The 25,509-nt window shown below is 44.0% G+C and overlaps 1 protein-coding gene and 1 long non-coding RNA gene across 2 annotated transcripts in view; one reads left to right on the plus strand and one right to left on the minus strand.

The window, feature by feature from the left end:
- LOC132972089 (uncharacterized) overlaps positions 1 to 25,509 on the minus strand; it is a 473,300-nt gene that overhangs the window by 69,948 nt on the left and 377,843 nt on the right. The window lies entirely within an intron of this gene.
- On the plus strand, positions 1,794 to 15,750 carry ntmt2 (N-terminal Xaa-Pro-Lys N-methyltransferase). The gene is made up of 4 exons (XM_061034642.1): positions 1,794 to 2,117; positions 8,374 to 8,546; positions 12,976 to 13,228; positions 14,251 to 15,750. The coding sequence occupies exons 1-4, from the start codon at positions 1,919 to 1,921 to the stop codon at positions 14,505 to 14,507; spliced, it is 882 nt and encodes a 293-aa protein (XP_060890625.1). The 5' UTR covers positions 1,794 to 1,918; the 3' UTR covers positions 14,508 to 15,750.

Consider the following 25,509-nt stretch of genomic DNA (forward strand, 5'->3'; position numbering starts at 1 on the left):
TTGATGAGTTGGTTGTTTTGAAAGCATGTTGATAACATCTTTAATTTGAATTAAATAAAACCTTTAAGATTCTCATTTCAAGCGCACAAACCATGCAACGAGTCAAAGGGTGTGTAATCAATACAGTAACACGGTCGATCTGCTCACCAGAAGATATTTGCACGTCTCAGCAGCGGTCAGGCTCCTCCTCTGTGACAGCTGATGTCACCACGTTAAATTTAGGTTGTGGCTCGTGATGGATATTATTTATGTTAGGGGTTAAAAATACACAGTATTCCCCAGCGACTGAGCATTCGACTCCTGGTGCTACTAGATCCTGTGAAGATCGTCTGTGTGTTGAAGTCATAATTAGGCACGTAGATGAAGTTTCCTGACCAGACAAAGGATAGAATAGAAGGTCTTTATCGTCATTAAACAATCAGATAACAACATTAGAAATGCTTCACCTTGAAGTGTTCAGACATTCAGGCATCCATCAGCAAACAAACACCTTGCATTACAATGAATGTAAAAATACATACAGCAGATATAATGTATGTTATCACAGATGAGTGACGTCACAGCAGCAGGTATATAAAATGTAATCCTAGTTTTATGTCTAAATCCAGGTACAGACTGTATGATTTTGGGCCGTCCAATATGAAATATCTGTGGTCCTGGTACCACAACAGGGGTCGGACGTCGCTGTGAGAGGGGTTTCAAAGACGGCTGATTTTCAGTCTTGCGTCAGTGAGATCAGTCATGTTCTCAAGAAAACCCCGTTTGACACAACCCGTTAGTTACCTGAGGTCATGTTTTGTTTCTGTTCATGTGTTATGGTCATTTCCTGTTTTATTTTGTACTTTACCCTTATATCTTTCAGATCCTGCTCCTCATGTTTTCCCGCCTTCTGCTCCCTCATGTTGCCAGATCGTTGCGTCCTTGTGTCGCGTCGTTCCAGCATTCTTTTCCTCATGAGTTTGTTAAAGTGTTTGAACATTGCCTGCCCCTCTTGGATTTGTTTGCTTCTGTATTTTTTGGATTACATGTGTACCGACCTGGACCGACTGTTTAATAGACTCTGCCCTCTATTTGTATCCTGCCTGGTGTGAGCCTGCATTTTTGGGTCCTTTAGCTGTCTGGTTCTGTTATTGTTGTTATCCCTTTTTTAACTGACACATCAGTATCATGTCTGATGTCGGCCGTGGAGAGGAGAGAAAGAAAGTCCTGTTTCTACTCAGGCTCTCATTGGCTAAAGTAGCCTATAGGAACGGTTAATGGAAGATCCTGATTGGCTTAATGAGGTGTCAATCAAGAGGTCAGAGTGCATGAATCAGAACAGAGATTAAAGTTGAAAATTGGGAACCGGCCTCTTAAAAACTTGAATCTACTGACATCACAAAAAGCTGATATTATCTGCTTTTTGTTGTTGATAAAACTGGTGAATTCTGTTAATTTTAACTTCTGTCTACCTGATTCATAAACAAAGATTAAAACAAACAACGTCTTTATTTTGGTCCGTGTAGTGAGAGAACGATACAGCTTCTAGCTGACGTATTGTGCCAGAACAAAAGGAAGCCATGTATACAAACATGAGAAGTCGTTACTAAATTTAGGACCACATGACATGGCAACAAGGACGCATGGACTCTCATGTTCAGCTGGAATTTACAGCCTGAAATTCATCCTCCACTGTTCGCCCTTAGACAGCAGGCGTCCCCCCTCCATGCCCCCTCCCCTGCTCCGAGTCAGAGTCTTGAGCAGGTGATCCGTCCAGAGCAACCCCCCCCCCCCTCGTGGAAAAAGATCTCAGACCAGCAGTTGAAGGCTTGCTGGGGCGAGTTGAACACTCAGCTGGACAGATATAGAAGCAGCGAGTGTCCCAAAACGAGCTCCAGTGAGCGTTACTCTCCTCTACTGTCACTCCTTCAAACACAAAATGGAGATTTCACTTGAGGATGAAAGCAGCGGCACATCGGCCAACTTTGAGGACAAGGCGGCTCACCAGGCTCTAAGGGATCGCTGGAAAAATACAGACGAAACCATGTGTCGCCACAGCATGTCTTTCCACCTGCACCACACGCTGAGGAGCGAGTTCTTTGCCAGCTACCTGTACCTGGTGGAGAAGATTCCTCTGGGTAAGGAGACGGGGTCACACAAGGCTCCAACCTCACACCAGCTTCACTGACAACAGGTCCAGATTTACAACCTTTGTTCTGACCTTTGATCCCATTAAAGATTAGGAATTGCTGAGCAAGCATGCATATGTTTATGTGTGTTTTGTTTTACGCTGATGGTGATTTTGTCTCAGGTAAAGTATTCTATATGCATGAAAAATGATGCTTCTCTGCACCTGTTAAATGTCGATATCAAAAAGACTCAAAGTTGCAGCTCAGCTCAACGTCGTATCCGTAACATTTTTCAAGTCACACTTTTGTGATGAAGTCTTTAATTTGATCGTGAATACTGATTTCAAAACTCTTCACTGTAGTTTCTACAAAGATGCAGAAATGATTGTCAGGAATCTAAGCACAACTGATGATGATCAATCATCTGAAGCTGCTTAAACCGATCGCTATGTTCACATGGAGCACTAATAACTGGAATAACTGCCTGAGCAGGATAAACCATGCATCATGTAAACACCTCTATCAGAAGAGAATGGTCTGAAGGGGTGGTTTGTAACATCAGATATTTGGGTCGATATCCATGTAAACACTTTGATGGTTCTTCCTGGTTGCAGTCAGATTATTCTTACTGTTTATCTCCGTCCCCACGTGTCAAGTGTAGATCCAAAAACCCAAAACACTGGCAGTTCTTTGTGTGCATGGAGTCACTGGTGTGGCCAATACTCAGACACGGTCTGCTACCAGTCAAATATCATCTTACATTATCATAAATAAAGATATATTTAGGTTCCACATACTTGTATTGCAGACATCAATGCTATGTGGAGTTAAATGTTCCTATTTACAACATTTGTAGAGTTTATTTGACTCTTTGCTATCATATCCAAACGATTATATGAGCACATATCTTTAAAATCTGATTCTGTGAGTGTAAGGTTGGTCTTCATGCATCAAGAAGTGAAACTACATTACCAAGTTAGCTTCATAAATGCTCTAACCATGTGCTAGTAACATAACTAGATGATTATTTTGTTACATTTATAGAACGGCTAACATTGTAAAAACATGGAACACTGATTGGAAACAGGTTTAAAGGTTTCACCATGTTCCTCTAACTCTAACATGTGTCTCTAGTCTGTCTACAAACCCCCCAATGATGAGAAAAGTCCATCCTCTCCGTCTTCTGCCTGCTCCACTTTTCAGAAAATGTGTGCTCAAACAGGCCGTTTGGAGATTTTCCTTTCATGACATCACAAAGGGCAGTAGCCCCTCCCCCAGGTGGGTGACACTCCCACAGCTAGGTGTTTGTTCTGCCCTCTGAGTCTGCCTTCTCACCGTAAACAATAGGACATGGAGCGAGAAAGCACCGAGACACCCAAGCCCTTCCAGAGAGGGGGCGTGGTCAGACACAGCTCATTTACATATTTAAAGGTACAGACACAGAAAAAGCCTGTTCTGATTTAATGATGGTGATATTGATGATGGTTTTGATACTGATAAAAACTCTCAAGAACAGCTGTCGATGTTGTGCTCTGCCTCTGGTCACTTCCTGTCCTAGTACCTATGTGGCTGATCAGACTTAAAGCTGTTTGTTTGCACTTCCTGACGTTGTCTCCTCCTCTCTAGATCCTCGCCCCAGTGATGAATCTGTGTCAAGTTTCTCAGATTCATCTTAACCTGAGACATTCTTTGAGTATAAAGATCCATGGATCCTTGAAGTTTTTACATAATACCACATAATCTGACTAGGACAAATTTGGCTCACCGCTAAATCTATAAGCTTTTGCAAGCACATGATTAGTTCATTTATCTCAACTGTTTGGAGAGGTGAGCGTTACCTGGTGGTTTATGTGTAAAAAATAAGCCATCTGAATTACACCAAACATCACGTGCATGGAAACACCTTCCTCAACCTCTGACTTTCATTTGATTCCCAACGGATGATATCAACAGGTGCAGGCCAAATGCCACCAGACCGTGTTACCAATCAGAGCAACCAAACATGTGAGCTGGCAGTTTGCTGTTGGGCTTCCAAAACTAAATATTTTTGGCTTCTCTGGACCTGGAACTCGCTGATCTTGATTTAGACTTGTTGGTCTTCACAAATTCTGCATAAAGATACAGACTTTGTAAATGCAGGAGCGGATTTGTTTTGGTTTCCGTCTTTTAGTCCAAGTATCATCCACTCGAGTTTCAACAGGCTTTAACTGTCAGAAGAAAAACATCCCGATTGGAGAGCACAAGAGATGGAACAAAATCCACTGTCACTGCAAAAACTAAAATCTTACAAAGTGTATTTATCTAATTTCTTATCAAACACAAATTACAAATCCAAATTAGAATCTTATTTCAAGATATTAAAAGCAAACATGAGGCTGAGTTGTTTGTTGTGCCAAGAAAGTAGACCAACACTTGTTGAGACTAGATTTTGCAACACAAGATCCCGTCATCAGTCTTCAGCCCATTATTTAGCTTCAATCTCTATGGAAAATCATCAGTATGAAAATACAACTAAAAAGTCCCTCATGTAAAGCTTTAACACTTGCAAAAAAAGACTCCTTCAGTTTTTTTCCTGCTGAGCGTCATGTGTGAACACAAACAGCTGAATATTTCGCTCAGACTTTATCTGGAGTTTCTCCTCCAGCCTCCTCGTATTTATTCTGCAGAAAGTCAGAGTGAGCTGATGTGAGAATGCAGCAGGATATGATCAGGAGAATTCACCTCGAGCGAGTAGTCTGACAGTCTGACAGTGATAGTCTCTCTTTGTAAGGTGCATGTGTGAACAACCAGATCAGGAGGATTTCAGGAGCAGTACTCCTGAACATTTCTAGACATGTGCATATGAGAAAACGGCAAGAAAAGATGTTTTTTCCTCAACACCAACTCCTTTCTCTTTCATGACCTGCTATAGTTGAACAAAGGCGACACACAGGAAGAACGTCTCAGCTTTAAGTCATTTAAAAGTCAACCCTGGATACACCGCTAGTCTGGAGAAGTTGCCCGTAGCTTCCAGAGGAAATATCGAAAGGTTCAGAGATCGTGATGGTCTTGATTTGTGACTTGTTTAGATTTTTTGCTGACCTTTTCTTGACTTGCACCGGTCCATCTTGACTTTAGTGTTGCGCAACTTGAGAACATGACAAACGATGCAACTCTAACTTAGTAACTTTGTAAGTTAGACCCCCAAATACGCAAAACTAGCACCAAGGTGTAAAAATACTAGAACGACCCTTTTAACATGCAGTATTACCTAATCCTCCTCAGACTGTGTGCTTGTTCATCAGGAGACCAAAACCTGCAGAAACAGGAGATCCTGACCTGCTGGTCATTCTGACTCTAGGACGCCACTCACTCGATACAAGGCCCTTTAATGGCACGGCATGTCCGGCATGGAGGCAATAAGTCATGTCAGTCAGTGCTTACATGACAGTGAGAGGGCTGCGGTGAGATTATTTACTCGCAGCTTTAAACAGACTGACTGAAATCTAGATTTTTCTATTTTTATGTCTCGATAAAGTAAACAGATTGAACCTAAAATAAATATACTGTACAGTGTTTTTTAAAGGTGCTGGAAATAAACATTAACCCTCAGATCCTGTGTCGTTCAATCAGATGTCTTCTTTGGTTACATCAAAGGTCAACGGTCAGCCTCGCCTCCTCTTCTAATGAGCTGCTTCGCTTCAAAGGTGTGAGATTAAGAACATGGTGGCTCTGGAGTGACACTTCCTTGGCGGACGCCTGCGTCGTCTCGCTGGATCTAAACTTACCGTCCACTGAAAGTCTTCTTCAGGGGTGACATGACATGCAGCTGCCAGCTCCGAGTGCTCCAATCAAATCTGATGCAAGAACAAAACTCAAACATTCATCACACAGTGGGCACGTGCCAGGAGACGACCATCACGCGTTGCTTGTTTGCACACCTTGTTTACAGCGAGACTTCCAGGTGCTGATGGATTCAGTCCCTTTCTTGGCTTTCTTCCTCGTCCCGATGTTTCTAGTGTCGAGGCGAGGGTCCAGCTGGAAATAAATCCCCCCTCTTAATGTTTCACTTTGGTGTCACTAATTCTGCCACTGGAGATCCTCTACAAGCAGACGGACATTCCCCTATAAACCCCCCAAACCCCCCCTGCCTCGGTCCCCTCCAGGCCAGGAACGTGTCATCTAAGCTTTCAGATATGTTGTGTTCAATCTGCAGGATTTATTCGAGCTCAGCAGAACGGACGCAGTGAGAGGTTGGGATGGTTTTAAGAAGCCTGTGGTTTAGTTTCTTAATAGCACAGAATTTCATTGACATCATTATGTAAGAGAACAACACTGGAGTGCAACACATCATATCACAAAGCATAACTACTGTTGTGTTTCCAGCTAAAGATTTATCCTAAAAAAGCTTAAATTTACCAGTTTTAATCAACTCATTACTGATTGGTAATCTTAGAAGCTTTTAAATGCTCAACACTGAATGAAGCCGCATGTGATCTTAAATCCTTTAACAGCTGAGCAGAGTGCACAAGTATCACAGCACGTCTTTATTTTTAGTCTTCTGGTGATCAAATGATCATCCTACTCTTCCTTAGAGACTTAGTGGACAGCGTTCCTCTCCAGAAAGAGAAGCCCAGTGTCTTGTTGTATCGAATGTTTGAAATCATTTGTTGGTTATTTCTTCATTACTTGGGTGAAACCAAATTCAATTTGATCATTTAAGTTTATTTTGTTGTAAGTTGGTTTGGGAATTTGTTCTAAAACTGGACTTTCATATTATATACAGAGCTTTGACCTGGAAGTTAAATACTGTCGTCTGTCTTCAGATATCACCCTAAACCGAGGTGTAGCGTGCATCATGTGCATAACTGTGGAGTCAAAAAGAAGTGAGCATACCAGACACGTCCTTATCTCCGCTGCAGATTAGAAATACATTCCTCAGAAACCAAACTGGCAACCGTGAAGTCGGGTTGTTGCACAAGATAGATCGATATTTTGTTGCCAAAATAAGACAATTTATAGAGTTAAAAAACAATATCACCAGAAAGGCTTTACTTTACCAAATACTGACGATGGATGGATGGATGGATGGATAGACTGATGGATGGATGGATGGATGGATAGATGGACTGATGGATGGATGGATGATGGATGAATTGATGGATAGTTGGATGGATGGATGATAGATGACTGGATGGATGGATGGATGGATGGATGGATGGATGGATGGATGGATGGATGGATGGATGGATGGGAGGATGGATGGATGGATGGACAGATGGATTGATGGATGGATGGATAGTTGGATGGATGGATGATAGATGACTGGATGGATGGATGGATGGATGGGAGGATGGATGGATGGATGGACAGATGGATGGATGGATGGATGATAGATGAATGGATGGATGGACGGATGGGAGGATGGACGGATGGGAGGATGGACGGATGGACAGATGGATTGATGGATGGATGGATGGATGGATGGATGGATGGACAGATGGATAAATGGATGGATGATGGATAGATGGATGGATGGACGGATGGATTGATATGAATGGCTGGATTGATGAATGGATGGTTGGATGGATGGATGATAGATGACTGGATGGATGGATGGATGGGAGGATGGATGGATGGATGGACAGATGGATTGATGGATGGATAGATGGATGATAGATGAATGGATGGATGGACGGATGGGAGGATGGATGGATGGACAGATGGATTGATGGATGGATGGATGGATGGATGGATGGACAGATGTATAAATGGATGGATGGATGGATGGATGGATGGATGGACAGATGGATAAATGGATGGATGGATGGATGGATGGATGGATGGATGGACGGATGGATTGATGGATGGATGGATGGATGATAGAAGGAAGGAAGGATAGATGGATGGATGGATGGATGGATGGATGGATGATTAGATGGACAGATATGAATGGCTGGATTGATGAATGGATGGTTGGATGGATGGTTGGATAAATTATCTCTGGTTCTGCTACAGAATTATTCAAACTGTCCGTTATGAGTTGTCCAAATCATGAGAAGACTTGAAACATCTTTACGTACCCTGACAGTCTTGTTTTTGCTGACCTCTGGTGGTCAAACTTTTTAACTTGCAGTAGAAATATACAGATGCCACGAGGACACAGTGACGCCACTAATATGTGTGTTTACAGGAGCAGAATAATCCCCTCTGATCACCTTCACCATGATCACCAGTTCTGAGACATAATATAACATGATTTCTGTCTGTTCACCTGCCCTCACAGTGAAGCTGTTTCCTGTCACCTGCGAGTACATCAAAGGAGAGAAACAGTTCTACTACAGAGCTCAGAAGTTCTACGAGGACGTCCCCGCCTCCGAGGAGGGCATGATGGGAGATTTTGTGGAGATATCCAACGTTGATCTGGAGGGTTCCCGGCAGTTTCTGAAGAGGTTTGTGGTGAGTCTCGTAATCTGATGACATCTGAGAAGCTTCATTACACACTTCAGAGGCTTCTGACTGCTGAACACTGATATATATCCATTTACACTGCTGCAGCTCACTCTATATTTACATGTCAGGATCTATTTGAGGGGAAGAATTCATCATCCTGAATGCGAATGAATTCCATCTCTTTGAATGCAGGAGGAGGCGTCGGTGTAGTTTCTAATAGTAGCTCATACATGATGTCAGCCCCATTAACACCCAAACAGAACGAGCACAGCCGACTGATGTTAATGACTTTGTGCTTTCATCAGGTTCCAGCTCCGATGTGATAACAGAGGAGTGTATTTAGGTTGGGAAATATCTTTAGTGTCGGGTATAGTTCATTGAAGGGCATTTATTTTAAAGGACTAGTTCAAGATTTGAACTTGTTTGATATAAAAAAGATTGGCTCTCATGTCTCATTTCTGTGATTAAAGGGGACATATTATGAAAAATCCTCTTCTACAGTGTTTGTGAACATATATTTGGGTAACCTGAGAGTCTACTGACCCACAACATGTGAAATAAACCCATCCAGTCCTTTGTTTGTGGTCTGCATAAGTCTTACAACACAGAGAAAAATGCTCTGTTTCAAATTTGCTCTCCTTGTGATGTCACAGTGGGATTCTGGGGAAAATATCCCCTAACCTCCCCTGATATCTCCACCCATGGACTCCACCCCCAGCCTAGAGGAAATATGATGCTCAGGGCGGCCATTTTTATTCTCACTACAGAGGAGTGATGTCTACGGGGAAAACTCAGGGGGGGGGGTCATTGCATTTAAAGAGACACACACACCAAAACGGAGCGTTCTGAGAGAGCTGGTTTATACAGGGTCACAAACCTCCTCTGGTGCTTGATTCATGTTATATTTTGACCAAAGCACAGCACAGATGTTTCATTTAGACCACAGGGGGACTGTTTGAAAAGGTGGAGGAGGGGGAGAATATGTCCTCTTTAAGTCTGGCTTCACACAGGATGACTTTAATCAAATTTAAACTGATTTTAAAAATGTGGGAGACCTAAGACATGAGGACAGTTTCAACCCATTTTTTACATAATAATTCTCCAAACGCTACCACTGGATGATTCAGCCAGACCCTGAGACCACACACACCTGCTGTTTGTGGTAACGAATCCACCGACACGAGATCTCACAGAAACTAACGTGATCAAACGTGACTTCAGAGGAGAAACAAACATGGAGGACGATGGACGTGGTCAGCTGGCTGTGCGGCTTGTCTTCATGAGACTTGTGTTGTTGCCATAGTTACACAAGCTGATCTTCTCCTTCTTCTTCTTCCACTTGTCCCTGGGCTCAATTGTGTTTATGTCCGCTGCCATGTTTTGTGAGCTGTGAAAGTACACAACATCTGGTTGGTGACGCTTCCTGGTCTGCTCGCTTTCATTGGCTATTGAGAGTATTCTGTTGGAAGCCGCCTGATCAGCTGGAAGCACAATAATCGAGGAGGCTCCGACTTGATCGGAAGCAGTAAAATCGAAATATTGACACCACACAGAGTCAGAAATCAGGGGGAGAGAGAGAGAGTGGGGAACGACATGCCAGAAAGGAACAAAAGATTCTTTTTAGACAGATTCTAACTCGGTCGTCAACTTTCGGAGCAGTCTACCGCTAGGCTACTGGCGCCGCGTTTGAGGATAATTTGGACAATAATGGTTGCAACAAGCCTTGAATGCCCCACCAGTCATGACACCATGACGTCTCAGCGTTTTATACTAAAAGGACCCATCCAACTTTTTAAATAAAAAAATAGATAACAAAAGAGCGTTTTAAACACCAGTTTTATGGCAATCTAAAATGTATTATGAGATCTACATTTAAACTATAAAACTGCAGTCTTGTGTGAAGCATGTAAATAATCACATAAATAACCAACAACTCAAACCTTCCCTGATAATCAAGTCACTGCTTCCCTCATTACGGTGAAATCTCAGATGTCACAACATTTTCTCGCACCTTTATCTCTGTGTGATCATGTGAGTGTGTCGCTGTGGACTGAGGCGATCTTTGAGATGTTAGGGGAGTCAGTGTGCTAATTTAAGGGAATGCTCTTTGGCCCAGAGGCGGGGTTATTTACAGGCTCCGTTGAACAGAAGTGCTAATTATAAACTGCTAAGATCGGATGCTTTACAGAAACTGCAGACAGTTCAGAGGCTTCTTTTACAACGGTGCTCATGGATAATCAATAAGCTCTGATGAAACACAGCTCAGTAATACATGTTAAACACTACTAATGCAAAACAATGCAATCATTATTTTATTAGTGCCAGTTTTCTATTTCCAGTTCTGTTGACGTTTATTGACGCATATTGTTTAATAGTTTGACCAGGGCTACAACTCCACAGTATTTCCTTTAATGCTGAATCTGATGATACATTCTGGACAAGCTGCAACCCTTCCGAGTTGAAACATGAAGCAGATGCTGAAGTGCAAAATCCTGCAGTTCCTCGAGTGTCCACTAGAGGCTGGCTGCAGAAACACAGGAAGTCACATACACACCGGTTCAAAAAAAGCCTGTTTTTACAGCAGAAATGATCATGTATGAAAAATAAAGCAAAAACTGCATTAAATGAAAAATGAAAAAATAACAGCCTTAAAGGCTTTAGGCTTTTTGATCCAGCAGATGTCGCCCTTGAGCACCAGCATGAAACCAAAACAACTTGCGGTGCATTGTTGTGTTAGCATGCTAATGCTAGCGATCTTTATTCTGCTCGTATCTTCACACTGCATGTAAATTTACCTGAAATGAGCGTGATCTAGAAACACAGTTAATCAGTGAGTACAGTATGTTGTTCTTCTTTTCTCTAGTCCCTCAATTAAACAACTTTTATACATGAGGGGAGGAGTCAGCCGGCTGTCCGGGCGATGTAAACAAAGTGAAGATAGGACTCTGAAAACTCTGAAAACATCACAGACAGTGGGACTCGGGTGTTACACCCATTGTAGACAGTCATGACTCACAGAGTTATTTTCAGAGGATATACTTGATTTCTATTATATTTAAGTGTGAAAAATCACATAGAAAGCCTTTAAGATCTCCAGGTAACGACTCTGTTTGTTGCATGTTCTATAGAAAGACTTCAAAAGATTCATTTATTCCCCCCTCACTAAGTCTGAGGTGTTTGCTTCAAGTTGTCCTGTTTGCATTTATTTGTAAATAATGTCCAGTCATTTAATTTAATTATTTAACCTTTATTTAACCCGGTTTGTCCCATGGAGAGTCAGAACTTTTTTTCCAAGCTTGACCTGGCAGTCAAAAAACAAAAACAAAAACACAAAGTTACTCGCAGAGACACAAAGAGAGACAACATCTGCATTAAAAGAGAACCATCTTTGAGTCAAACAAAGAACTTTCTGGAAGTCAGATGTCCAACCAGGAGAGCTAAAAACATTGACATCCTGTAGAATCTGCTTCAAAGGTTTTTTGTTGTAGATTTCAAAACATTTAAGGACACCAGCTCCTTGAGTTGGATTCCATGCAACAGATTCCAGGCTGTTAAAGCAGGATTCCCAAAAAGGCCTTTTCCCAGTTTCTGTCCTCGTGTTGGGACAGAGAAATCACTTTTAACTCTTCACTTTGATGCAGATTCCCAGATTCTTTTCCTTAAATTATTTTACAATTCCCTCACACATCATCCTGAGCAAGAATCTCCTGCTGGGTCGTAAACAGCTCCTGTTTAAACATGACATCCCCAAGTATGAAAAGATTTAGACAACATCCAGATTAAACTGAGCTACATACACACGGGGGAAATATGGCAGTAATTCAGCGAACCAGGAAGCCTCCTGTAACAACCCGGAGCTCCTCGGGGCCCCATCTTTCATACAATCACACAGTGGGGGGCCCCTGAAGACGAGGGGTTGGAGTGAGGTCAGAATACCAAATGAAGAGGAAGAAAAAGCTGCATGATTCAGGAGAGGTGACTTCTTGTTCCCTCGTGGTAAAGTTCAGAGTTTCCTCACCCCCGAGGAGCCGAGGTCCTCTTGTTTCGGTCCGTCGGCGCTTTGAGGTTCAGAGGCCGGACATCTGGAAACACAAGAGAGTAAAGCACACACTCCTCTATGACTTATAGATATGCTAATAACAAGCTGCAGGGGAACTTTCTGTTTCTGTCAAACATAAATCCAGACCTTCTCTTTAAGGCTACCTTTGAATTTGGGCATTTCTACAGATTCCCAACCGGAGACACTCGTACTGTCGAGGAACTCTGCAAAGTTTATGGAGAAACTAAAACCAAAGTCATGATGTTTTCTAATGCAAAACCTAAACAATCATGTTACCCAAATCGAGCCTGTTTGGAGCTACAGATATCTCTGTATAAAACGTTGCTACCCGATAAGGGGAAGATAAAATAAATGATGTTTCTTTCCTCCTCTCAGGGTCCGGGTAAGGCGGGCACACACTGCGCCCTGGACTGCGGCTGTGGGATCGGCCGTGTGTCCAAAGGCGTCCTCCTTCCTGTGTTTGAGAAAATGGAGATGGCCGACATGATGGAGCACTTCCTGCTCCACGCACACGAGGAGTACCTCGGCGACGACGCCGACCGCATTCAGACGTACTACTGCTACAACCTGCAGGACTTCACACCTCCCAAAAACAAGTATGACGTCGTCTGGATGCAGTGGGTGGCATGTGAGTATAACACGATGTCCGCTTAAAGTCGTTTCATACTCAGAACTAATCATGTGATGTCGTAAATACATTTATTGGGTTAATGAGTTAAAAGCAAACTGTGCTGGGGCTCAGATGTCCGAGCCAACTAAGGGTTGTTTTCACAGCGATAGATCGTTTGCTCTGGTCTGAATCATGTACCAGTTTGTTCCATTGTTGCATAATTACCTCAAGATTGGTTTGTGTTCACATGGGGACGTTCACAAGACGACCAAAATGAGTGATACTCTGGGAAAATTCTCTCTATGATTGGTCAGAATTTCTTGCCTTAAACAAAGACTGCTGATTGGCTGTGGCAGCTCCAAAGACACTTTACAATCTGTAAATGGACAGACAATTACACAGAGTGATGTCAGCTCTGATCATCAGTTTTCATATTGTTTGCATTTACCACTGTAGGCAAGCAAGACAGTTTGAAAATAAGGCGCGACTGTGGTTCCAAAATGTTGATATTCTGAAGTCACTGAAGACACTTATCAACACAGTTCAGGAGAAGGACCATGTTAATCCTCCTGAACTGCCTGTGGTCTGTAACACGTGTTTAGTGATGATGAACAGAGAGGGCCCACAGTGGTTACTTCCTGCAGTGAGTTCAGATCAAGGTGGTTTAATGTTCTGACCAAAAATGAACCGCACCAGAGTCTGAAAATGGAAAAAAGATCTACCTTTTGAAGCGGTCTCTGTACGGTTGTTTGGTCCACACTAAGGTTCGATTGGCAGCTTACACAAACTGACTTGGCAAATGAGCTGTAGTTTGTTTTAACCAAACCAACAGATTAGGTGTGAAAAGGCCCTTAATGAACTTGGGAGGGCGATGTTTAACAGGGAGGCCTACAGGTGACGCACATCAGGCGTGGAGGTGAAAATTAGAACAAGGCGCTCAATCATTCAGGCAAGAAGTAAAGCGGCGAGGCAACGGGAAAATGAATGATTCAAACAACATAACTGCAATGTTTGACATCCTTATCCGTCTTTCTCCTCAGGCCACCTGACAGATAAGGACCTGACCAACTTCCTGTTCCGCTGTCAGAAGAGTCTGCGTCCAAACGGAGTCATCATCATGAAGGACAATATGGCGCGGCAGGGCTGCAAGCTGGACTCCATCGACAGCAGCATCAGCCGCCACCTGGACATCATGAAGGTCATCATCGCCAAGGCCGGCCTGGAGATCCTCGCCATAGAGATGCAGGAAGGTCTCCCCGAGGTCATCATGCCCGTCTGGATGATCGCCATGAAATAGAGGCGACATTGTAACTGTGAAAAGGTTGTTCAATTTACGACGACTTGGATGAAATGTCTACAACAACACATAGAGAAATCCTCACGATGTCATGAGGGGACGAGTCAGTCAAAGGTTTAATCTGGAACCAAGGTTTGAAAATCCACTGTTTCTGCCAAACCGGGTCAGGAAATCCAGTCACATTTGGTCCTGGTGCCAAATTTCACACCAACTTGGGCGCAGATAACAAGCAGACGGCCCGGGTTTAAGTCCGACTTGAAGCTCATTTCCTGCATGTCTTCACCACTCTGGCTGCCTTATGTCCAACTCTATCCACTGTCCTATCTTAATAGACCGTATTCCCACAGTGGCCATGTTGCCATGACATCACGCTCAGCGTAGGAAGCCCAAATGTTGTTGTATCTTTCCACGTATTCTCAAAGTTTAAGTCATGCTAACGTCGCACATCTGAGCAACTTGTTTAATTTCAAAGCTTCCCGGTTGATGAGAAAGTACACAGACAGTGGATGCTGAAAATCCAGAGACACATTATGAGTTAAAAAACATGCTTGACGGGCGCCGGATAGCCTAACGGTTATGTCAGACGCTCCCATGTACAGAGTGGTTAGTCCTCGTAGCAGCAGTGGCTTTGAAAATGGTTTCAGCTGTTCATAACAATCTTTACAAAACAAATCCTTTAGCTGAGATACTTTCACTCCAAGAACTCAAAACCCAAGAGAGTGCAGTTTTCTAACTTTAAGTAAAAAATATCTCTGGCCTGGTGCCAAAAAAAATCATACTTAATAACCTGTCAGCTACCGCTAACGTTAGCATTCAGCTACTTGACCGCTAACGTTAGCATTCAGCTACTTGACATTTAGATTTGAGAATCTAAAAGAAAAAGAAATGTGGAAATTGGGAGTGAAGCCAACGCCAAGGATCAGTAGACGGCCAAATCTGACTGTTGTTCAAATTCATCAGCGGATATCCAGAAACAGATCTCGAGCTGACACCAGGTGGAGTCCTTCAGGACGGCGTGACGATATGTTAGAGCAGGATTCTGTAAATATGAACTTCGTCTTTATGTAAGAATGTTTTATACTGTGGCTTGTAATATCGCAGTTTGATAGAAACCTAGTTTTTATATTGACTTTCTTCTCTGTTTGATGTTTAAATTCAGGATGTGACATTTAAAAGAAGCTTTAATACTTTAATAAGTGCATGTCTGTATAAACTGAAGAGAGGCTGCTTTCAGAAATAAAAACTCCAAACCCATATGGATGTCGTTTTCTGACTCTTGAATGCTCTTTTCAGATTTTGTATCCCATGTTTCAAACAAAAGGCTAACAGGATTAGCGCCGGGTAATCACTGGTTGGTTATTTTAATCAAAGCTGAGACGTAAACGCCTGGACAATTTTCCTTGGAATCATTCCTTCAGCGCGGCTCGTCCACGCCCCAGAGTGGGCTCAAACGCAGCAGATCATTCAGATCCTCTCAAATCATTATGGTAATCTTCTAAGCGTTATTATTTCTTCAGGCTAACAGTAGAAGCGACGCATTGTTTCGGGCTAATGACTTTCAGCTGGGCCCCGAGGTGGACGCTCGCTTTGATTACTTCCTGCTTTTTTGACGGACACTGCCTGCTTTCATATCGGCCCTGGCTTCACGTCAGACCTGTCACATGTTGTCTGCATAAAACACATCCAGGAGTCGCCTCAAATATTCACTGTTTTGCGTGCGTAAGCGCTCGACAGGAGTGGCTCGGAGCCGTACCCTCCCTGAACGTTTTTTTTTATGAAAGGAGAGTTTGTCAATGAGCAAGCCCTGCCACTGGCCGAGAACAAAATCATCAAAGTGGAGAAGGCGCGATGGCGTGCGATGATCCCCACGCTGTGTTTCTCTCCTCTCAGAATGAACTCTTTTGAGACGTGAAAATACCAAACACATTTTCCACATCCCGTATGAATTAAAGATCAAAATGCCCCAAAGTTAAACTTGTAGACAGTTTCTCTCTCTCTCTCTCTCTCTCTCTCTCTCTCTCTCTCTCTCTCTCTCTCTCTCTCTCTGCTCCAGCAAATAGCAGCCAAATGTGCCGTCACCTTTTCAGGAGTGGTTAGCGTCGCTGACAGTCAGGGCGATCGTTCTTAATGCTTCTCAATGTCTTCTGCAGCCGCTCGGCAGCAGTTTGAATACATTAGCCGGGGTGACACTAATTTGTCCCGTCACGTCAGCAGAGCAGAGCTGTGGGCTCTGAGTCCACGCGGAGAACATGTCAGACAGCTCGCAGACACCAGGAGGAGGAGGTTTGAACACCTCGACATGCAGAGCTGCTGAGAACAGCCTGAATCCAGAGCTCTGATTGGAGGAGAGTTTTTTACGAACACAGAGGCTTCATATCATTTTCTCAGATTCCCCAGACTCATCTCTAACGAGCTGCGTGCACGAGGCATCCTCATGGACACCTCAGTGTCGGTTTTACCATCACAGAAAAATATACAGTCTCAGAAACCACAGCCTATCGACTGACATGAATATACAAGTGCTAAAGTTTACTTCCTGGGGCTAACATTCTAGTATGCAAGAACTTCCCACTAGGACTTCTTTTATTTTGTGTGTTGCCTTCAGTAGACGAATGTTTACCATGCATGGATGGTGCTCGGGCGGGCCGCCCAGGTATATTTCCGAGCTTTTTTTGTTGTTGTTGTTTATCTATAACATCACCTCGTGCACACAAGAGAGAGAGAGAGAAGCCCTCTGACCGAACGTTCTTCCTGTAAATGCTCAGATTGAGGCGCTGCACGTCCCAGTTTCAAAGTTTAGTTTCTTATGCCGTCAGTTTTTCTGGATTCCCCAGACTCATCCCTAACATTTACCAAGAACAAGGCAGGGTGAGAGCGAGTCAAGATCCAAGACCATTAAAATATATCACTGACAAATCCTCGTCTTGTGTGCAGCGGGCGTGTGAGGGTGAGTCATTTAGACCGTAACACCGGGAAGGTTGCGTCCGTAACCCGGGGGATAAAAATCAAAATACAAATTAATTGACGTTATTAGTTCTTTTAGAAAGAAAAGTTTTCCTTCTAATCAAAGTGATGACGTGGTAAGATATTAGATCAGTGGTAAAAATGATTTGAAGAGACGAGATCGAGAACTTCAAAATGGTCTGAACGGGCATGAGACAAAGACTGATTTCAAATACAACAACACCAAGAGGGGCACGGTCACCATATTTTTGGTTGACCTGTATTGTCTTTGCTCAGCGTGTCTTATCTCATCATGTGTTCATTTTCCTTTGTTGTAAATTAAAAGTCAAAAGTATTTTTTCGTACAGTATCTCAGTGATTTTTTAGTCCAGCCTATCAGACAAGCTATAAGGCCCAACCTCGACGTCTCGGCGTCTTCATTGTTTCTGAAACTCTCTAAAGGGGTATCACTCCATGATTGACAGCTGTGTTGACGAATGAGGCGCCTGCGTTGCTGTTTGCACCAGATTTCCAGAGTAGAGGAAGAAATGCCAACACAAGAGTCATTACCTTTCCATAACTGTGACTGTCTGCTTCCAGACCTAACCTGTGGACCTAACCCACCTGAGTGACCTTTGACCTTTTATCAGTAAGTTATATGTGTGCCTTGGTTAGCATCAATACTGCAGCGCCAGGCAATCCCAACTGCACAGAAACGCATCTGTTGGTATTTTGGCTTCACTTTTGTGCAGTGAGCGGGGATGGAGACGCATCGGCCATCTTTGTTTCCAGTCAAACTTTGCCATTGTTTATAATCCAGCAGCTGGAAACTTTAGAAGTTAGAATGGAGTTTAAAAATCTGAAAGGTCCGACGTTATCCAGTTAGTGTTTGCTTTGTTTTTTTTTGTTGTTTCCTGTCAAAGCGTCTTTGAGTATTTAGAAAAGCGCGATATAAATCTAATTTATTATTATTATTATTATCCTTCTCAACAAGTTTAAACTGTTTAATGTTTGGTGTCTTGAACGCTGCGGCCTCCAGGAGGTGCTAACAATGCGTGGTGTTGTTCCTCTTCGCTCTCGTGTGATGGTGCCGCTGCTCTCGCCCTCTGAGAAAAGAGAAAACAACCCGGGGGGGAGCAGAGCCGTCAGCTCAGACAGCCCGAGCTTTCATCCTCTCAGACTGAATCTTTGTGTGGAATCTGCAGCGGAGAGAAACCTCAGTCTGTCTCTGGAGCCTCGCTGGTTTCGAGGAGACGGAGAGAGGAGTGAGTCTAACCTCCATCCCCTGAGAGAACATCGAGCAGAAGAATGTGCCTCCTCTTCATCTGCAGTTCTCACAGTAAATTAAGTCACAGTAGAAACGAGACCTGAAGATTTTTTTGGGCTGCTTTTCCTCTGGCTGCCTGTGCAAGTTTTTTTATCTACCACAGCGTGTCGTCGAGGGTCTGAGGATGTTGTGTGTGTTTTTCCCTCCTCGCTGAGCTCTCCTCAGCTCTGAGGGCAGGGATTAGTTACACAGAGTTTTTAATGGCCCCGGCCCTGAACGTGCAATAATTCACAAGGTAATGTGGGTTTGGATCAGGTGCTGCTGACTGAGAGGGTTTTGATCTCTGAGCCAAACAAACGATGACAAATGTCGACATCCTGACTGCTTCGAGGCTCTAACAGTCGATTCCAAGCCTCGGGGTTAACGTCCGCTCAGATCTGCAGAGCTGCGTTCACTCTTAAAGAAAGTGTGCCAACGCAAGAGGAGGGATCATTTCTCTTCACTGCATCAAGCTTCCTGCTGAGCTTTCTCACAACAACACAAAAATAATTTCCTCCCATCAGAGGGCTGGGAGCTGGCAGGACAGGCCCATGTGTGTGTGTGTGTGTGTGTGTGTGTGTGTGTGTGTGTGTGTGTGTGATTCAGCATGACTATGATGGTGGATTGCATGGCTAATGTATTCATGTCTTTACATGCAGGGCCAGACTAAGACGCCTCCACGATGTCAAACAGTTCATGACTTCAGTGTGTTGTGTGTGCGTCTGCATTTAAATATCCAAAACAACAGTTTTGTTTGCAGCAACAGTTTTAAGCCCCGTGTCCACCTAGCTTTTTTTTCCGAGCACTAGCGTCGTCTTGTTTTCAATGAGTAGAGAGCAGCAGTAGGCAGCTGCCTGGAGGATAAGTGCAGCGCCCTGCGTCTTTTTTGAAGGGCGCTCTGCCTTTTTTGTGCATCCGGCGTCCCAGGAAAGAGAGATAAAAGTTTGAGATGACACTTAAGACTCTTTAACATGTGAAGTTTGGTGGACTCAGTGTGTTTCAGGGCTGAAGGTCAGGGGGGAACATTACTATTTTTCATTTGGTTCAGTTTGATTTCACTCTGCATCATCCGGCCTAATGCTGAAGTTACATGTCGGCTGTGACCGGAGTAATTTAAACCACACTAATGTGTTAATGTGGAAGTTAACCTGCAAGGAGGACGAAAGGCTGGTTGTGTTAGCAATGCTAACATTAGCCTCGCTCAGCAAACCAATTTGACATTGTTTACAGATGATTAGTCGGGTTTTCTTACTAATAAATATTTTTGTTCACTTCCCTTGGTTGGTATCGAGATCGTGTTCTCACCTACGGCGACCCCGAACTGTGGTGCACCTGGAAGCCAACAGAGAAACTAGTTTTCAAGCGGACCAGAGTTCATTGCGCCCCAAAACCAGATGAACTATCGGACACACGGACCCAAACTTTGGTTTAATGTCGGATATGTTTCCATCTCCTCACACACATCGACCTCCTCACCTTTACTTACACCTTCTTTATCAAGAAATACACCCCCCCTCTCCCCCCCCCTTTCCAACAAACAGTCCGGTTTGAAAACACACACCGCCACTCACAGCTGGCTACAAACGAGCGGATGATGGCGTCCGTGTGTGTGTGCGGTAAGTGAGAGTGTGTACATTAATTCAGTTTAATTTGGAACAACAAACACCTCTTTTCATAGCAGTGAGGTTTGAGAGCAGAGCCACCCAATTAGATCTACCCACAATCCATACCCCCCCCCCCCCCCCCCCACCCACTCCTCTGTGTTGCCGTGGTAGCGTGTTGTCTGACAACATGTGGAGCCGCTCTCGGGGCCCCGGCGCTCTCTCTGTGCCCTTGGAAGCTCCGTCCCTCACGCTGGTTTCAATCCCGTAACCTTTCAGACGGCGGCGTAATGAGTCCAAATGGATCGCACATGCACATCATGCTGCGACCGATCGCTTTTCCACCGCGCCAATTTACTCCCATGATTCAATGTTTTTTCCTACGTGAGTCAGAGCAGAGGCAGAGGTTTGGAACGTGTCTTCAGGGAGTCAAGTGTGTGTGTGTGTGTGTGTGTGTGTGTGTGTGTGTGTGTGTGTGTGTGTGTGTGTGTGTGTGTGTGTGTGTGTGTGTGTGTGTGGATCAGAGCATCAGAGGTGGAAAGTAACTCGGTGAACTTCAGAAACTTTGTTTTGTTTTGCATCCTCCTCTTCTGCCTTGTTTCTCTTTCCCTTCTCTCTCCTCTAAACTCCTTTAGTTGTGTTACTTCACGTCTTATTTATTTTACTTTTGAAGCCTCTAAGACACCAAAAACAAACTTTTTTATGATCTTTAAAGTTTAATATTTGCTGCAGACGTGACCATTCCCACATAAACAAAAAGTGTGAAACAAAGACTTAAAGCGTGCACTGATTGAATTTAACTTGGCTCAACATTTACAGAAAATATGCAAAACCAACTTGTGAAGCTGCGAAGTGATCGGACAAAATGTTTAAAATACAAAATGTAAGTTCTCCGTAGTTGACTTTAAAACATGAAGTGTGTATTTCTGCTTTTCCCCCTGTGACAAATGTTTCAAGTAGGTCTTTCACAGTTGCAGAAAACTCCTGAAAAACGTCCTGATATTTCCAGTTTGAGAGTCATGTGTGAACAACCAGATCAGGAGGATATCTGGAGCAGTCCTCCTGAAATGATCTAGATATTTTTCAGGAGTGCATGTGTGAAATCGGTTCAGGAGATCAGGGTAGGTTCCCCTTTTAAACACCTCACGACTTCTTGAGTTGTCTTTTGAACTAAACTAAACCTCACTCAGTACTTTGCTGCCTCATTATAAACAAAATGAGACCGCTTCACAAAACTTTTAGGAGGTTACAACGTGTTTGAAAAGCTTTGAGCAAAAAACACAGGGTCAGTATCTGATGACCTGGGACTGAGAAGCGGTTAGCTTTCAGCCGTTTTTTTGCATCTAAAACCATTTGAAGCTTCAGACCTGGGCTGCAGGACTTCCTGGATCCAGTTTCGTTGTACCTGAAACAAACACATGTTGCCGTTTGCTCTGCTGGGTAACATATTTCTTGTAAATAAACATATTTTTGCAGCTTTGTGATGTTTAAAGTAAAAGCATCTTCTAAGCAAAGTATAAAGAGTGTTTGGTGGGTGTGATGTGATGTATTCATGGGAGGGGGGGGGGGGGGGGGGGCAGAGAAACAGACCCTTGCTGCAGGAGCCATTAGCTGCTCCAGTAAATCTGCAGAGACCTGAGAGAGTCGGCAGGTATTTCCTGTCTCTTGATGTCGGGAGGCCGAGCTGGTTGCTGCCGGCGGGGGGGTTCACTTTCAGAATAAGCACGGGTTTGATGCCAACAGTTTATTATTCAATTTCATTTTGTGGAGTCTGGTGTGTGTGTCTGTGTGCGTGTGGGTGTGTGTGTGTGTGTGTGTGTACCATTTACAGTGCCAGCACGCTGCCTGCTTGCAGAGTCGTCCAATTACAACGTCTGTAATTGGACAACTCTGTAAAAACTTCATATTACATTCACTGGCAACGTCTTTGTGTGTTTACTGCCAGTTCCTCCAACAATATTCCTGCATGACGACAACAGTTCGGTTAGATTGTGGTCATCATAAAGCAAAACCCTTCATTAAACCTTCAATTGTCAAATTTTGATGATATTAAGAACAAATTAAACAGCTTCTCGTAACGCGAGAGAGGTCGCATAATCAAAAACGTTTGCTCTCATCGTTCCAGCTCTGGTAGAAGTTGTGTTGCTCTGCCTTCTAAACAGCAGACTCTCATAACTGGAGACTTGTTGCTGAACATAGTGGAGCATTAAAGGACCAATCAGTGAGATGTGTAGTGAGTGAGATGATAAAGGTATCTTACTATCTGATCATTAAGGAAACATGTTGAAGTGCTGGCTTCTCTGACAACAATGCAGCAGCCAGTATGTCCTCCTTCTAACTTTAGATTCTGCTCCTGAATGCTCTGGATTTGTTTGGACCAGAGAAGGTAGGCGCTTTTAAGATGACCCCCCCACACGGCCCGTTTTGGACGCCCCTCGGTTTGTCAGATATGAGAGCAGTTATCAGGTCAACAGGTGTTGCAGCGATGGAAGCGGGCAAGAGAAGTGGTTCCTAAAAAGCCTCTGCATGTTTCTAATAAGCTCCACGAGCAGAAACGTGCTCCAACTAGGATCAATATTGGAGATGCTTTTGAAAAATGGAGAGGTTAGAACACAGAAAGGTTTACAGACCCATGCAGAGCTGGATAAACACTGAAGCTTCAGAGTCCACCACATGGTGACCTGAGTGAGCATCGACTGTAGAGGGGAGGAGGGGGGAGACAGCTCTATATGATGTTTAAAGTTTGGACTCCATGCTGCCTCTACACTGCCCCTACTGGTCATGGGCATACTACATCTTGCAGGCGTTAAAAGTTAAAATAAATATTTCTTGATCCTAAGAGCTATTTGGGTCAAAACTTCTAATTAACACAATCACATGAAGTCCTTCCTCAGAGAAACTTAAATAAAAGTTGTTCTAGGCACAACCTATTCTGTCACTTTCCACTTGAGGACAGTCTTGTAGTTTCTAATGCATCAATAACTCAGGGAAAGAAAACGGGGACAGTGAACGCCTCTGTCAGTCTGAAGCGACTCCTTCTTCGACGCCCACGCAGGAAAGATCTGCAGCATCTTTTTAAGCTTCTATGTGTGTGTTTTTTATTTTTCCTCTCCTGGTTTGAATTCACTGAAAGATCCTCGACCTCAAACGGGGTGTTTGCATGTGGAGGAAAACAGGATGTGAACTTTTTACAGACCACACTAAAGCACTTTATGATGCAGGGAGACATTGTTCAGCCGTGTTCTGGGCTTGTATACAAGGGGAACATTGAAACACCGCGGCGGTTCAGATGTGTGTGTGTGTGTGTTGGGGGGGGGGGGGGGGGGGGATTATTGGACTCACATGGGAGACATTTTTAGACAAACCTGCAGTAATTTCCCCGTCAAAGAGGCTGCATGTTCCAGAGACGTTAGACGAGGTCAATAAAGAAGTAAAAAACCTGCATCAAAAACAAAATATACTTAATTAGATTAAAGGAAGAATGTGTGACTTTATGATCCAGTAGGTGTCGCCCTTGAGCACCAGCATGAAACCAAAACAAAGCTCCTGTTTGGCCACGCCTCCTCCATACTGAAGCCTCCGCTCTCCTCCAGAGACACACCTCCAACCCCCCTCTCCACTCACGTTATCATGAAGGAAGTTATCAATTAGAACACATCATAATTAAGCACATATTTAGCACAATCAGAGGACCAAATTATCCTTCTCTTCTCTCTTCTTCTCTCTAGTTCTTGACTAAAACAGCTTTTATACACAAGAGGAGGAGCCGGCCGTCCCGTCCATGTAAACACGGCTCTGACAACAACACAGCCAGCGGGACTCGAGCTTCTCATGACATATTTTATTATTTTAAAGACATTTTTGGGGGAAATTTTCCGTTCCTGTACAGGATAGGACCTGAACCCAAATCACCTGTCACGAGGAGAACAGCCTTGGTGCACTGAGCGTGTGACATAACCGTCAGGCTACCGGCGCCACGTAATGAGATATTTTTGACTTGAGATTAGTATTAGGTTTATCTGGCTTAGGTTTGAGTTTTTGGAGTGAAGTCATCTCAGCAGAAGGTTTGATTATGATCGGCTGCAACCGTTGTTACAGATTGTTTTCCTTGTTGCTGGAGGAACCTGAAGACCTTTAACTTTCTGGGCCTTTACTGAAAATGTTTAGTGCAAAGTGCAGAAGATGTTCTCGTATAAAATGAAGCGAGCAGCAGGTGAGAGAAAGCCTGAGGCCCGAGTGTGTGTGTGTGTGTGTGTGTGTGTGTGTGTGTGTGTGTGTGTGTGTGTGTGTGTGTGTGTGTGTGTGTGTGTGTGTGTGTGTGTGTGTGTGTGTGTGTGCAGGCAGAGGCCGTGTCACGCTCACAGTCTCAATCATCACACTATTTATGATGTGAGGAAATTTGCAGCCATGTGTTCAGGAGCCAAAACTCAAACCTGAACCCGATGTGAGCCGAGTGATCCTGACCTGAGGTGGCAGCGCGCAGCTCGGCGGCAGAATCTGTGTGAAACCAGCGTTAACCCATCATCCTCTGCAACGCTTTACAGGGGGAGGCGGGGGGGAGGCAATCGTTCTAATTTGAAGCAAGTCGAGCAAATTTCTGAACTAAGCTGTGAAATATGACTTCAATAGTGGTTGCAAATGGCAGCCACCGGCGTCTGGAAGCACGGGAGGGAGAGGAATATGGCGGGAATCAGAGTGTGGAAAACGGAGAAGTCAAAATTCCAGCGCTGGGATCAACACCAGCTCACCGTCGCCTCCCTCTGCTTTCACCGCCGCCCTGGCAAAACCCACAAGCTAATGAAATGTGAAAATACTTGTGGGCGCAGCGACTATGGGCTCAGCGAAATCCAGCTCCATAAACTGATGATTAAACCGATGTCCCTGCGGCGGGGGCTTAATGCTGCAGAGGCGCTCTGCTCTGGGCGGCTGCGGGGCGAAGTTTGAAGCCTCGATGAAGAGGAGCAGACGGAGACAAACGACGTCTGACGAGAGGTTTAACGGGTTGACGCGGCTTCTGCTTAATGAGGGAACTGTGGCACCACCCCGGCTTCACCCCTGCCCTGTGGTCGCACTTTTAAAGCCATGATGCTGATGTTTGTTCTGCTCTTTTTATAGATGTTTCACCCTAAATTTAGACGCAGTAATGATTCTG

Source organism: Labrus mixtus, chromosome 3 (genome assembly GCF_963584025.1).
Source record: "Labrus mixtus chromosome 3, fLabMix1.1, whole genome shotgun sequence".
Classification (NCBI taxonomy): domain Eukaryota; kingdom Metazoa; phylum Chordata; class Actinopteri; order Labriformes; family Labridae; genus Labrus; species Labrus mixtus.

Excerpts from the sequence above, each read along its gene's own strand:
- ntmt2 (XM_061034642.1), top strand. The coding sequence starts at position 1,919 with ATGGAGATTTCACTTGAGGATGAAAGCAGCGGCACATCGGCCAACTTT. Across the intron at positions 8,547-12,975 it reads AGTTTCTGAAGAGGTTTGTG|GGTCCGGGTAAGGCGGGCAC; the intron begins GTGAGTCTCGTA and ends TCCTCCTCTCAG. Across the intron at positions 13,229-14,250 it reads CTGGATGCAGTGGGTGGCAT|GCCACCTGACAGATAAGGAC; the intron begins GTGAGTATAACA and ends CTTTCTCCTCAG.